Below are 16,246 nucleotides of genomic sequence, written 5' to 3' on the forward strand. Positions count from 1 at the left end.
TGGGTGTGTGTTGGAAAGGCCTCTGGTCAGAGGCAGTGACTGCCCACCCTCTGCTGTGCAGAGGAGCCTGGCTGAGGGGCCCTTCATCCGGGAAAAGCTTATCCACAGCAGAGGGGGTTCACAGAATTCACAGAATGACTAGGTTGGAAAAGACCTTAAAGATCACCAAGTCCAACCCATTCCCTAACATCTCAACTAAACCAAGGCATGGCCCACCAAAGGGCCCCCAAAGGGGTCCCCAGACCCTGCACTAGAACACCAGAGATGATGATGCAACAGACTCTCAGTGTTGCAAGGGACAGTGTCCAACTGGCCCCCTGCAAGAGAGGCACAGGGTGTTCCCACCTGCCAAAGCGTGGATTAACCCATGGAATTCTGCACTCTTCAGCATGGCACAGTGTGTGGCAGCCATGGGGGAGCCTGACCACGAAGAAGACGACATGGAGGTAAGCAACAAGATGTATTTGGGACCCTTGGCTGGGTGATATGCTTCCACATGACCCCTATCCCTCCCCCGCCCCCTCCCTCCCTCCCTCCCTCCCTCTTTTACTATTAAATAAAACATATCAATTTTTTGGCACCAGCCCCTAACCTCATTTGATTTTAATCTCATTTTCAGGTATGTTTTGAACCCTCTAAGTTCTTTACGGTTTATACAGAGAGACTTCACTTTCTTTGCTCCTCTGGGTTTAAATCGGATCATAACAGACCCCATATCCAAAAAAAGTACAGAATATATGAAGAAAATGTATGAGATATTTAGTAAATCAAGAGAAAATAATGCATATGGATAGATACAGATATATATAAATGGGGTTTTTTATGTATTTCAACATAGAGTGTTCACTAGTAATTCACTTCAAAAAAACCAACCTAAAGCATTTTACTTTTTTAGCCTGATTGACGATGGTGACATCTGTGAAATTAGCATTTTTCACATTTTCAAATGGTATCACCTAATATTTTCTTATGTAAAGATTTTTCAAGAGACTAGCCATAAATCACCACCCGCAACTCAGACACTAACATAAAACGTTAGTGTCAATTTTCTCAGGAAAGATAAAATACTTTTGAGAAGAAGAAAAGTTTTCAGAAAAAAAACCCAACTTTTTTCCAGAAGTTCAGTTTGTTGTAAGTACATAAGTGAAAACTATTTGGTTTTCAGAAGTAATGGGAAGAGAAAACACACAATTATATTTGATTAGTAATAACAATGAGCTTTAGATTTGAAGCATCATCAAAGAAGACTAATAACATATGCTAGTTTAGAAAGGACTGCAGAGAAAAAAAAAAAGAAAAACCTATTTATATGGAAATATGTTTTTGTATATATAAGTCTAAATAGAAATATATGTGTGCACAGAGGCCTCATTACATTCATTTGTTTAATTGACTCTAACTTCGAAATAAAAATGTAGTTCTGAGATGATTTTCATTTATTGTGCAATTGGATAATAAAAGTGGCATATAAAATAGACTTTAAAATTATTGAAACAGTGAATTAGAGTTTGAATCTTATATACTGTGCTTCACAGACCAAGTAACTTCAGCATTTGTCTTCCCTAATTACAGAAAATGTAATGTATCTTAAAATGGGATGTAGTTCAGTAGGGGTAAATAAATAAGGATACGAACATCAAATTAGCATACTCAGCTTCAAGAAATAAACCTTGGACTTGAGTTATATTACACAAGAGATTAATTTAATATAAACTAATGCAGCCTAGATTACTCACAATACAGACTTGCATTTTGACCTTCTCATTTAAATCTAAAATAGACGAGACATGGTCTCCATTTGCAATTCTGGCCTCTACTTCAGTGAGGATTTGAAGCAGTTTTGTTAACAGCTGTGTTTTAATGGAATTATTATTTTTATTTTAGAGATGTCAACAGAAAGGACATAACACCTCTGCATTATTCCCTGAATACATTCCTCATATACTCTATAAGTCATATTTGCTAATTCACTTGGACATCCAGGGGTTTCCAATATAAACATTAAAGGTTTTTTTTCTTGCTTGCTATATTTTCATTCTATTTATTTATTTTCCTAAGTAAATTAAGATCAGGAGGAATGACAATATTTTTAATTCAAATAATGAATAAGAATTATCTATTAGCATTCAATTTAATGTTATGATGAAGGGAATAAAGAGCACTTTATACTCTTAAGTAGATACCTAACTTTTACATTCTTTTTCCTGTAATTTTTGATGGGATTACTACAGTAATTAATATACTGAGTAGAATAGTGTTCCTCACATATATTCAAAGCTTAAAAGCAAAATTCTCTTATAGTATTCATATAGAAAGGACATTTTAAAATATAATTTGGTCTTTTTAGTTAAGCACTGGGTGGTGATTACAGTTAAGAAATTCTAGGCTTTCCAGAAACATAGGTAAAATTGAATCATATGTAGTTGGTACATGGGAATGGGAGAGATGCAATACAAGCAGTGTTTTCTCAGCAAACCTCATTACCATCTATTTTAGCTCTTTCTTTATCTGTGCAACATCAAACACATAATGAAATATTTAGTTTACACTCCTTAAAGTAATAGAATTTCAGTCAACACCATATTCTACTTTGAGGAAGAAATTGCTTTAAGCATTCTAAAATTTTCTGTCTTACAGTCATTTCTCCAAACCAGCCCCACTCGTGAGCTGCCCTGACCTATCTGCACAATTACCATTGTCTGTCTCCACATCACTACACCATGTAACTATAAAAAAAAAGAGATGCAGTTATCAAAAGAACAATCAAAAAATAACTTGTCTCTTCAGAAACCATCAGACTAACATTTTGAATGCACATTAATAGTGACTGATGTGTTTATTAGTGGTATGATTAATACAAACCCATACTTGTAATTTATGCAAAGAACACCCTATTTAGCAAATGCCCTTTTTTGCTTGGGGTGCAAGGACTCCAGATTGTTTTAACAGAGAAGAAATTCAGGAATGAAATGGAAATTACATCAACCATAAGCTGATTACATTTAATAGAATAAATGTACTCAATCCTAACTTTACAACATATTTATTGAATGGAAAATCACCATTTAGCAACGTGCTCTGGAGAAAAAGAAACCTCATTTACCTAATGAATTGCATACTAGTTCAGCATCTTTAGAAAGAAATTGATCATAATATGTAAGTTTATTTCACAACAGAGCACAGTATTCATAGGGAGTGTGCTTATTTGTTTGTTTTACATGGTTAGCATCTAGTGCCTATCACCACTAGAAAACACATCCTAGTTTTCTGGTCTGTGCAGCAAAATATAGTCCCCTTGACTGCAAATTGTGGGAACCCTGCAATTCTTCATTGCAAGAACCTGACTGAGATGTAGAATCTTTTAGAAAGTGGGCTTTCAGAACTAAAGAGGGCTATTTTCAGCAAAGTGATTATTCACGTCCCTTTCTACTACCACAGATTTTGAGTATTATCTTATACTGACATTTTCAACTTCCTGAACATAAAATCCCAAAGCATTCTTAACTAAATAATCTGAAGGCCAAAGAAGTCTCTACCATTTTCTAAAGAGTCATGCAGTGGGAATGAATACTCTTCCATATGGCAATTCACACATGATTCAATGAGCTTCTTCATCAGTCTTCATTCAGATCTTTCTCTTTCAAAATTTGTGTCCTGAGACACTAAGAACTGTATTAGAAAAATACAGTATCATGTACATTCTGTAGCTCATGTAAGCTCAGGAGACTTTCTCTGGTTAAATAGTAACTTAGAATTAAATGGTTATATTATTCCTGAAAACATTTTTAACATCAAAAACATGCACCATGCTTCAAGGAGGGAAACTGTTTAAAGTAAATATCTCAAATAATGTAACTGAATGAACATTACAATCTACTTTCTTAGTAGTACATATAAATGATATGACCCCAATTGGGAAAGCATTAAAATGAACAATTCTGATTACAAGAGATGACTAAAATTCTTAGATAATTTTTTAGATTTAATGATATGATGGAGACCATTTTTGAGTGGTTTAGTAATCACCAGATATAATGTGGTCATAATAAATTTCTACAGTGATTGAAGGGTGTGAAGTTCTGTTAACAAGCCATAAACAGAGTGATCACCATGAAACAGGAGAAAATGAAGTTTTTGAGTCAGGTGCAAATGAACTTAATTTCATGGTTTTTATGTCAGCAATCTGTGTCCATAGATGGATACCCCAACACAAATATTTTTAAGCTGTAATAAATGCTTCACAACCATATATACACAAAGTTTGCAATCAGTTAGCTCACAGTTACATAAATTCAGATGGACATACCTTCAGTAATCTGCAGGATTAAATAGTTATATATCATTCTCTGTTTCATATGTCTCATTACAGAGATATATGGCATTTATTTCCTCTAATTATTCTTTTTCTTCCCTAAAAACATAGGTTTTACCATAATGCCATGGGCTCTGGCATTTAACTAATTTTGACTAATAATAGTTTGGCAAAACTTGTATCTCTTAAAGTAATCTGTATTAAATCTCTTCATGCTTACCATCACAAGTTGGGAGTGGGTGACTCCACCAGTGATTTTTTTCACATAGTAAAGGCTCCTCATGACTGAGCCTATAACCTGGATCACAACTAAATGAGACCGTGGAACCTATAGAAAAGTCATGTCCATAACGACGTCCATGCACTGGTATGCCAGGATCCAAGCAAGAATAAGTATTAACAGTTACACCTAGATTAAAAAAAAAAATAAAAAAGGAAAGAAAATAATTAAACAAAGGACCTATAGATTTTTTAAAAATTAAGTAATTTGGTTGTGATGGTTTTAAGTGAAGGCTTCATTATCTCACATTTACAGTGAATTATCTTTTCACTATTCTTTTCCATGTTACCACTAAGAGATACTATGGATCACAGTTTGAATCCTGCCATTGTTGCAGAGAAAAAAAAGAAAAATATCCCATCATTTACAGGATATTTAGTTTGATCCTATCTTAGTAACATTAAATGATTTTGAACCTGATGTTGATATTAAAAAGCTTTGATGATCACTCAAAATTCTGATTTTCAGCCTTTATTTTTTCCTGATCAAAATTTGCCAGCATAGATGAAATTGTTTACATTTCTTCTGATATTTATATTTTAAATATTTACATAGATCAACTAATTACATAAATCACACTCATACTAATTACATAAATCACACTCATACCTAGTGTTATTTGATATATGAGACATTGAGAAGATAAAGACTAGCAGAAAAGAATAAAGAGAAGTTAATTTTATAAAGGGATTTCAATGTGTGCTAAAAAATTAAACTTTTTAGATAATTTCCAGTGAAGTGTTCATATATAAAGCTCATACAAAGACGTTCGTTATAAAATAATGCTAAAAAAAACTCAACCCTCTACAGATAGTACTGAAGTTAGTAAAGTACTAGAAGTATTCAGTGCAAGACTTTAATGTGTGTTATTACTTTTATTCCTACATAGAAGTAATGAAAAATCCTTCATTATAAAGTAATTTCTATTGTGGAAAGATATAATTAGCATAAAATTTACAAACATATAAAAGATCTTAGCTTTCAATACAATATTTGAAGGGAGAAGAAATGATGAATAGGAGACCACTGGTCATTATTATTTGTGTTCCCAAAAAGGAAAACAGAACTGGATTGTGCTGGAAAATGCAAGATGAGAAACCAGTAAGAATTAAGCAAAAATAAAATCATATACACTTCTGTGTATAAACAGGGGCTATTAAACAGAAAATACTGAACATTGTTTATTTTGTGTACAAGTAGTAAGAATATATATTTTCCATGCTCTCTGATAGTATAAATTTAGCTTTTTTTCTTCCACTAGTGTAGAGAACAGTGGGGTGTGGATCAGTTTTACAAAAAATAGGATTTTATAATGAAATTCATGAATTTATTTATTAAGAAATTTTAGGTTTCCTTTCCAACTTAATTTAATTGAAACTGTTTATTATTTGTAATAAGGGCAGATTTCCTCTTTTTGCTGTTCACATTCCCAAAGTATAATTTCTACCATTTAACATTATTCAGTCCTTCTAGGAATTTAGTGTCTTTGTTGGCAATCTTAATCTAGTGTTCTTGATGTGTTAGGATACCCTTCCTTCAAACTTCAGAATGGATGAAAACCTAACAAAATCATCACTTTTTCGTAATACTAAAGACTATAAAAATAGACGTTTGTGGATGAATGCTAGGACAGGTAATAATTTTAGTATTATAAGAGACTTCTTTTTTCCAATAAACAGCCTGAATTTAACATTCATTGGAATTCAAATCAATCCAAATTTTATCTGGCAATATCTCCCCTATGCATATTAGTTTTAGTACCTCTATTGTAGCCAGGAATAATGAAAATTGCAAAAAAAATAATGTTAAAAATTAAGAACTGGAAATTTTTTGGTCATAATTCCAACAAGTAGAAGTACAAGCAGCATGTCAATGACCTTTCCTAAGCAAACAAGATAGTGATTACAGTAAAAATATTATTTCTCATATAAGTAAGAATTATTAGAACAGAAGTTACATTTAGAAAGACAAAATGTAAATTGAATTTCAACATAGGAATTTTAATAATTCATGAAGTATGAAATCTTACAGATACTCTCTGCAACACAGTTTATATGACTATAATAAGGACAAAACAATATTTCTATGTCAACAAAAAATCATATAGGCAAGTTTTTAGAATCCTAAAAATACATAATCAACCAATTCCATTTCTTGATTTTCACATCATTATGAAAACTGCATTTTCCCCTACCTTCAGTTAGGGCTGCAGATACATCAACCAGAACACAAATTCAGTTTTTTTCTTAGTTTTTCATAATCTTCCGGATCTCATACCATTTTACAGGCACAAAAATAGATTGTATAAAATATAAGAATATTAAGACATAAAAGCAGCCTCCAGAAGAAAGGCATTTGCTTCTCATTCTCATATTTTGATTCTTAAAGCACAGAGCAATACCTCAATGACATTAAATATAAATAAAAATAGTGGTTATCTCTTTTGCAGTTTAACATTACTAAATCTTTCTCAGATTCAGAAGTAACAGGAATTTAGCCAAGATGACATCTGTACATAACTAGGGTAAGCATTGAGGGGGAGGGGAGACCAAATAATACTACACAGAGGTACTTACTTTCATAGTGAATTTTGAATCCATTGTTAGAACGACTGTTATCAGTTGTAAAGAGAAGATACATGAAATTGCTACTGCTAAACAGAAACTGTGGGACCTGTGTACCATTGTAAGAACCCAGAAGTGGAGATAATAGGTTTGGTCCATCATGAACTTCCAAAACATCATAATTCAGTTCAGTCTGAAATCTGGAATTGTGGAAACACATAGAGGCACAAATGTAAGATCCAGTTAAAATAAATTCAATAAACCCATATTTTTTAAACTATGCATTTTTCCTGAAAATATTTTTTCTCCACATATCTATTTTTCAATATCATTGGAGTAATATTAATTATCCTATGTAATTTATACAATAATAAAATTTCAAGTTAGTTCCTTAGAGAGATAAGAAATAAATTTAAACTCCTTGAACTGGTTTGTATGGCAGGAAACAAAACTAGAAACAGTTTGTTAATAAATATTACTTGCATATGCTATTTCATAATAACATTGTTTTTCCTTTTAGAGTAATTAATTAAATTATACGGAGGGCATGTTGATGCATTTGCCAAAAATATCAAGGTAATTTCTATCATCAATGGCTCATGCTTTTGAGTTCCTACCGTACAATCATCTATAAGCAGGGATAGAATTACTTGACCCTTGACTCCAGTGGCTTTCTGCCAACTGAGACTCAGTCCAAGGTAGTGACAGAAGTTATTTGAAGAAAACCCCACAACTAAAAATCCTTTTTAGAAAGCACCAAATACAGTATAGTATGTGTGCTCTCCCTGTCAAGGAAAAGCTGAGTGTGATAGTGCTGCTAGATATCTCCTCGCTTGTCTTCTTTTAGATGGCATCAGCAATTCCAAACACCTGTTAGGTATTTTGACAGTGGTTTATCTCTTTCTTGCTATGACAGACTTTAGATCAATCATAATGATTTATAATGGACTCTGACGGATTACTGAAAAACCTTTCCAGAATTAAAAAGCAACAATTAACAGCAGGATCTTACAATGACCATAAGATAGTCTTAATTCTTGCTTTGATTTACTTAGACGCCTAATTCAGCTTTGTAAAATCCATTCAAAGAACTGTGTGAGTAAAACCAATGTACTGAGGAACTCAATATTTCAGTATTTATGTCCCATGAGTCTGAGTCTAAAGATCTAAAGGAGTCTGGCAAAAGACAAGAAGACAAATTAAACCTACACAACATGTATTTTCTTTTATTGCTGTTCTGCTCCCACTAATAATGTATAAAAGAGCATGGAATTCAAGTGATAAGGAGTTACAGAAATGAAGTGGGATAATCCTAGAAGCAGGAAGACTGAAATTTTTGGGTTTTGTTCGCTCCCCCCATAACTCATAATGACATCCTGCTGAAAAGCTACTAAGCAATAACTCGCTCTTTCCTATATTTTATTTTTTTTTTCTTTTTTTACAGCAATCCATACAATACAGGAGAAATCTTGGAAACAGATAATTTAGTATTGCTCAACTTTCTTAGCACCTATATCAAAAGCATACTTGAGACACAAGGTGTAAAAAGCTGTGGATCTTATAAATGTAATGCAACTACCAGGCCATTCAAGTCAAGTTGAAATTAAGTTGAATCTCCAAAGACATAAAGGAAATCCTCTCAAAACTACTTAGACTATAGCACCACAAATATCAGAAAAATATGAAGATGAAAAAAATTAATAATCACCCATGAAAGAAAATGTAAGAACTATTTTTAAGTGAGATGAATTGAAACAAATTTGAAGAGGGCATTATGTTCAATGCTTTTGCTTAGTCATTTAACTTAAAAACTGGTCAATTTAAATTTCATTTATAAATCTCATGCTTATATCAGTTTTCCCATCAATATCTTTTCCCTTGATGCTCACCATGTCTGCTGTATTTACATTAATATTTCCCTCTGCTGTAAGAAAACAATAGGGGCTTTTAGGAAACTGAATAAAAAACCCTGTGCTCATGCAAGACCTTTCCAATGTTCTTTCCTACTTAATTGATCATTATTGTTAAATTTACCTGGATGTCTTAATTGCTATGTCACATCTAATTTTATGAAGGACTCACAAGCAGACAGGAGTGAAAAAAGTTTTAACACAGGAGATGCCACATACACTTTTTTAGGAGGCCTTATTTGAATAGATAAAGGTGCCTGAATATTTATAACACACACTTTGTTTCTAAGAGACACCCTTATCAAGTCATTGCCGTGTCAGGATTTCCTGCTGCACAGTAAATGCTCAATAGACAAACGTGACTAGTACTCCAATCAGTAGTTTGCTATCAGCATCTCTCACATTTAAATACTCATAATTAGGCTTCATGATAAACACTTCATTACAATCAAGAATGGCATTGCCATTTCTCACTTCTGTCATTTCAATTGAGCCTAAAAAGAGACTGATTTATAACAAAATATCAACAGTTTATCTATCTTAGCTATGCTTGTAGAACAGGAATAAACATTTTAAAAAATTCATGCATAATCACGTAACAATATAGGAAAAAGTTATTTTTTGCATGCCAAAACCACAAAAGTTAATAGTTATTTTTATTTGATTTGTCTGTAACTCTCCTTGTTTTCTCATGTCTCTGTCTCCTTGGTACAGGAATTCTTTAGCATGCAGTCATGGAATGCAGTACCTCGCTCCTATCCAATGTGGTAAGAGAGAAGATATAGGAAGGTAGGAAGATTAAAAGGAAATTACTCTGCAAGTGGGAAACTAGTAAAAGTCAAAAAATATTTAAAAGTTATAGACATGTGCTTTAAATATTTGTCCCTGACCAAGAAATTCAAAATCTTTCAAACAACCACACATATTGTGGAAGTTTTGGTGTTTGCACTAATAAGGGCTATAAAGAGTATGTGTGTTTCTCAGGACAAAGTTAAAAGCCAAAGAAATGGGCAAAATATGAGTTGGGGGTTTTTTTAATCATATAGGAAAGTCGTTTGGCTATAGTTTTAAAACTGTGTATTTCAGCAAAATTAACCTTTTCTTTTAGGAAAGCGCAGCTGAAAATTTGCAAGCAGAAGCAGTAGAACAAGGGTTGCCAGGACTAGAATGAGCCTTTGAAAAGCTAATGAATAAATTACTCAGAAGGCGAATTTAAACTACGTGAAAAATAATGTCTACGTAAATAACATAACAGTAGTTTACAAAATGTTTTGTTTCATTGCACTATAAAGTTTTATTCCATCATTTAATTTATAGAATAACATTTTCTTTGCATCCAGACACATAACTATATATATCTACGTGCATCTGTGTGAACATACATAGATGTATTTTTAAGTGTACTTCTGCACAGAGATACATAAGAGCACACATTTATCTGCAAGTAGGGCCTCTCTGGATTGCTGCATCTGAGCAATATGTGTACCAGACCAATTCTGACAAGTGACAAGAGTGTCAAAAATGAGCAGCAATGGGAAAAAAAAAGTGTGATAAAGAGGATAGAAACTTTCTCTGTGATCCAAAGAGACCACATCTTGTTCTTTTTTGATCTTTCTTACAAGAGTAATGGAGGTTGTGCAATTTTATGACAAGGCATTAATGTATTACAAACAAAAACTGTATGCAAGAGAGTATCAGATTTAATAAAACTCAGGTGCAAAGAAAGAAAATGCAGCTGGCATTATATTTTGCAAATATAAAGGCAAATGCCTTTTACTTTGAAATGCCCGTCCACATCAAATATGTCATCTAAATTAATTGCTGAATTAAAAATCAAGTACTTGAAGTTATCATTTTCTTTTCAAAAACTTAACAGAAGTTTCAGCAGGAAGGAATTATTCAATTTTTTATTGTATTTTATATGGAAAAAATTTGATAAAACATTATTTTAAGTGATATACTAGTGATTTTGCAAGACTAGATTTCATGTGATGGTAAGGAGAGAAAATAAGTGAAGTGTACATATTACCTGTCCTTTGGTTGTTTATATTGTCCCATGAACACTTTATTAATAACTTATAGTACTTGAAAAAAATGTTTTAAAAATCTTATCACAATGACAAATTTTGCAAAGAGAATATGAATTTTATCTCTTGCTAAGAAAGCTTTTGAATTGCATTAAAAATGAAGAAATACCTTCTTTTAAGTCAAGTGTGAGCAGGCCTAGTCAAAACATGCTGCATAAATATCAACTGAAAAGTACTTGTATGATATTTTTATACTATAATTCTAATCCTCATGTCATGTCACTTTTTTACTGGATTGTCATCTAATTTGTTTTAATATTTACAATTAAAATAATCTAAAACATAAGAATAGCATTTTTTATTGTATTTTGTCTTGTTTTCTGATAAAGAGTTCAAATTAAATGCCAACATCTTGCTACCATGAGAAATGTAAGGTGCTTCAGCATGTTTAAATCCTTTGAATAAGGAAGGCACCTTAGTAACAGACATCAGTCTAGGAAAAGTGGAATGCTGCAGTAATTTGGGGACACTGGAACTCCAACCTGAGAGGACATAGTCTTTTCACAACAATAGTTCAGCTGATATGATAATTGAATATTCAGAGTGGGGAAAATTATGACTGCATTTAATTTAGTTTTCACAGCTGATTCAGTTTTTCAGAGTTGAAGATTATGTGATTTTGAGAGAAAAAAAAGAACTAAACAATTATAATTCATCATACCAATACAGTAAAAGCAAGTGAAACATGCTAATATTTAAAAACAGACAAAATTTTTTACTGGCCTAGACAGGATTAAATATGGGTAAGAGGGTAGAAATTTCAAAATTTTTTCAGCACATCAAAGTAGAAATTACACTGAAGATAATATCTGCCCTCTGAAGGAGTTTCCAAAAGTCCTATGTGATAATAAAATTGCTTGTTTTTAGAGATAATGCAAATTAATGTTATGATAAAACTAATAACTCCTCTTTCCTAGTAAAAACTGGAAAACAAGTAAGAAAAACATTAGTCAAGACCTTTCAAATGTAATTTTGATAGAGTGTCCAGGTTCAGCTTCTATCACCCACTCACAATTCAAGGAATCTTTATAATAGCCTGGCCAGCCTGGAGAGAGGATTACTCCACTTGGAGACGAAAAATGCCCACCACATGGAGCTAAAAATGAAACAAAGAGAAAGGTAAATAGCACAGATTTATTAGGTGCAATTCATATTTATCAATTTCAATATAGGACAATTAGAAAGAAAAAATATTGAAAATCCAGTTGCAGGAAGATGAAGTTGCTTCAAAACTGACAGGCCTGTGGTGTTCAGAACTAGATGGAGATAACTGAATTAAAACCTTTAAAAGATGAAATAAACTGTTCAATAATTCTGAAAAAGGTTTTTTCCCTACTGTGTTCTTATGTGTGTAATATATTTTCTGCATTAAATAATATAAACAAAACACAATATCTACAAAGTATCATTATTTTTGCTTTTAATTGTGGGCAGAGAGACTTGAAAAACTTGCTAAGTTCCAGCTGAGTTTAAAGCTATAAATCAGTGAACTGTTATTTTAAGTTTGACATCACGGAATCCACTGTCATACCACATACATTTTGCTTGGCATGTTAGCAGCTCAAATCCCTCATTCATGAAAAAGAAATACTTACCATTCTTACAAGATTAGGTGATATTTTTAATTGGAAAATATATATAAATATTACAATATATATTTCTGCAAGCAGTACTCATGTAGAGGGGAAAGATCACCTGCTTCAGCCTGCTCAACCGTTTGCCTTATCCATCCCAGAATACCACTGACCTTCTTTGCATCAAGGACACATGTTTAACTTGGTGTCCATGAGGACACCCAGAGCCTTTTCCATTTAGACAGAGAGCAGAAGCATGTTACTTTGCAAGGAGAGAAGGCTGCGCTATAGAGTTTAAAAACACCATGGTTCCAGTGGCCTTTGTGCATACAAGGCTGCTCAAAAAAAACCCAAAAACAACCAACCAAACAAACAATAAAAACACCCAACCATGTCACAGTTAACTACGCATATCACTGTATATTGCAAAGAAATTGGAAAGGTCTTACTGCACCATTGACAAGCTAGTGTCTCTACTAAAAATAGTGTAAAATATACAACATTTTCTGACAAAAATATGGCTATTTATTAAATTTCTGTTTGTGGTTATTTCACCTAGCAGAGCTTGCAAAACATTTTGGTTGTTCATTTTAACAAAGTACAACAGTACATATCATTGTCTATATTATTCTGAACGTCTCCATTACAAAAAAATAGATTAATTTTGTGCTCTTTGACATAACTTCCAAGTTGAAGACCGTGAATTATTACACATTTGTCTGATCTTCATTCTTCTCAGGAGAATACCAAGACCCTATATTAAAATGACGAATGGTTATCAATTTGTTTTGGTTTCTTTTTTTTTTTTTTTTTTTAGGACATAATGCTCCATCTTTCTCTCCTGTGTAGGGAAAAGAAAGAGTTTCTAGAAGTTATAGAGTTCAGAATTCATTATGTTGCAAACACTTCTAAATATGCAGATGCATACCTCTATTTTTATTCACTGATGGATTTAAAGTGGGTGTTTCTCACCTTTTATCTTAGAGTCATTTTTTTGTACTATCTACAGTAAACAGTACCAGCCAAACAATAAATTATTTAAACTCATATTTAACTCAACAACCAGAAGGTTAACTCTAGAGCATTCATAATTTCTATACTTTATTGTATATAAGCACTTTGAAATATTCATAATACGTATAGAGCCTTGAAACTACAAAATATATTGACAAGAATAGGAACCAGATGGCCTTATTCTGAGCCAGTACACTCCATAGTTACAATACAGTATTATTAAATATGTACAAAGTTCCATATTCTCACCGAATTTTCATGACACAGATTGCATTTAGAATACAAAAAGCTCCAAACCTCTATTACAAAAAATATTCCTATGAATAGTACATTAAAAATAATGCACACTGTAAGATTGCCTAAATTTGGAATGACTTCTCTATTTTATTTAGGAGAGTTTTGCTGCTGGTTTTCCTTAAAGAAAATGTTTCTTATCTGTCCTCTGATTTTGGCTCTTGCAGATAAATATCAAACGGATTTTTTTTGTTTGACTTTCACCATCACATGCTGATTTCCTAAACCCAGGAGTACTTCCCTTCAGAATAGCTGAGCTGCTGTGCTTATCTCAAAAAGCTTGTTTTTTAGAAAATAAAACTCTCCAGTCATCGTGCCAAATGATTGTTTCCCTAACCTTTTTTACACTGATTTTAATCCCCTCTTCATTCTTATAGTCCTGTTTGATGGTTGTCTGACAGATTCATACCCACTGTTCCTATGTTCAAAATGAAACTCTAGAAATATAACACAACTAGAGGTAGTCATCAAGCAAAATCTCTTTATCAAACACAAGCCTGTGTCAAATAGTAAAGGACAATCTCAGTCTGATCCAAGAATTCTCACAAATTCATTTGTATTTATTTCTTTGTATAGCAAGGTACGTGGGTTGAAACAGGAAATTTTCCTGCGTGACCAGGCAAAAGCCTTTAGGATAACAGGCTATTCACAGAAACACTAAACATCTTGTAGATTCATAGTTTTAGAATTGTTTTTTTTAAGACCTTATCACTAATGCTACAGAATGGCAGGATATTAAACCTTACAAGAGTTATGCAGGAAGACCAAGGTTAGAGCATCAGCATGAGTACAACAGCACAATATTTTAACAGTTTATGGGAAAATCCTCCATATAACCCTCACACAGGAAAGATGAAAGGCATGAGGACAGGAATCCCAAACTCAAAATCATCAGGGAACAGCAAAAGCAGGACCCCTCGACTAAAGAAAAGAAGCCAGGAACCAGGGATGTGCACATGCACATACACACACACACAGAGTTAGTGCCTTCACAGACATATCCAGTTCCACCTGAGAAAGGTGAACAGGACTGGATTGGTTACAGGAAAGGGATTTGGTGGTAACCAAGTGACTATCTGAGCTGAAAAAGAATCCTGGGCTGTGAGCAGGTCTGGGAGGAAGTCCCAGCAGAGGCTAGCCAGGATTACCCTGAAAAACTAGTATGTTGACATTGTTAATCTGCACCAGATTATTAAATAGCTCCCTCTGGTACACTGTAATTTCTGACAGTTCTGAACTGTAAGGAAAAATTCACAGCAATCACATTCCTAGTAAGTATGTGGAGCTTATCCTTTGACTTGATATATATGACAATGAAATTATGAGGTATATGTTGAGTTTATATCAGTTTATATCAAATATTTGTCTGTTTTACAGACAAATGTGTACACTGTCAATAAAACTTCTGAACACCCTAACAGACCAAATTAAACTGTCAATTAAAAATACTTTAATTTTCCTTCGAATTTAATTATAATTTTAAGACTATATCTAATTCTACAGCTGATAAAAACCATCTAATTCAAATATACCTTTGTCTCAAACTTTAGGATTCCAATATATTTTCCACTCAGAGTCTCAGACCACCTGTGAATCATATTGTCATTGTGCATGGACTGGCACTTAAAAATATTCTCAGTAATTTAAGAATATAATGTAACATTGAAAATTTTTAATATTTTTATTTATTATATTTTGTTAGCAATGTTGTACAGATACATGAACCTTATAATAAAGAAAAGGCATTATGGCCTATCCTGTCCAATGAAACTGACACACCTTATATCTATGAAACAATAATCATTCATCATAGAAAATAAATATGGATGCAAAGCATATTATAAGCAGTTGTACTAATGTATTAAAATTGTTCAAATTTTGTCAGGAAGGCAGTTACATAATGAAAATAAGAACTAAACTGTTGTTTACTGTAAAAGCTAACAAACCAGAGATAATATTATCATTGATTTTTTTTTTCAATCATTACAAACAGCTGAATTAATTTTCCCCTTTAGGTACAAAGATCCTAGAATATAAACAAGTAATGAAGCAAAGATTATATTTTACAGTCAATTAATATAAATAAGTCAAAGGAAATATGTATAACAGTGTGATTTTATGTTGCTATGTATGGAAGTATTTAATTTCTAGGAAAAAAAAATCAATTGCTAAGAGAGTCTTCCCCAGCCTAGAATCACTGGGGATAGAAGA

The 16,246-nt window shown here is 32.7% G+C and overlaps 1 protein-coding gene and 1 long non-coding RNA gene across 5 annotated transcripts in view; one reads left to right on the top strand and one right to left on the bottom strand.

Moving 5' to 3' along the window:
* CSMD3 (CUB and Sushi multiple domains 3) overlaps positions 1 to 16,246 on the bottom strand; it is a 589,442-nt gene that overhangs the window by 233,201 nt on the left and 339,995 nt on the right. For all 4 annotated transcript variants that reach the window (XM_064395032.1, XM_064395025.1, XM_064395049.1 and 1 more), the window contains 3 exons: positions 12,111 to 12,249; positions 7,169 to 7,356; positions 4,533 to 4,721 (listed from right to left, as the gene is read on the bottom strand). In XM_064395032.1, the coding sequence (XP_064251102.1) occupies positions 4,533 to 4,721; positions 7,169 to 7,356; positions 12,111 to 12,249 (516 nt within the window). The remainder of the gene's footprint in view (positions 1 to 4,532; positions 4,722 to 7,168; positions 7,357 to 12,110; positions 12,250 to 16,246) is intronic.
* The window catches only part of LOC135283908 (uncharacterized), a 29,917-nt gene continuing 13,986 nt past the window's right edge, over positions 316 to 16,246 (top strand). The window contains exons 1-2 of the long non-coding RNA XR_010349508.1: positions 316 to 446; positions 9,781 to 9,855. This is a non-coding gene — a long non-coding RNA (uncharacterized LOC135283908). The remainder of the gene's footprint in view (positions 447 to 9,780; positions 9,856 to 16,246) is intronic.

This window comes from Passer domesticus, chromosome 1 (assembly GCF_036417665.1).
Source record: "Passer domesticus isolate bPasDom1 chromosome 1, bPasDom1.hap1, whole genome shotgun sequence".
Classification (NCBI taxonomy): Eukaryota; Metazoa; Chordata; class Aves; order Passeriformes; family Passeridae; genus Passer; species Passer domesticus.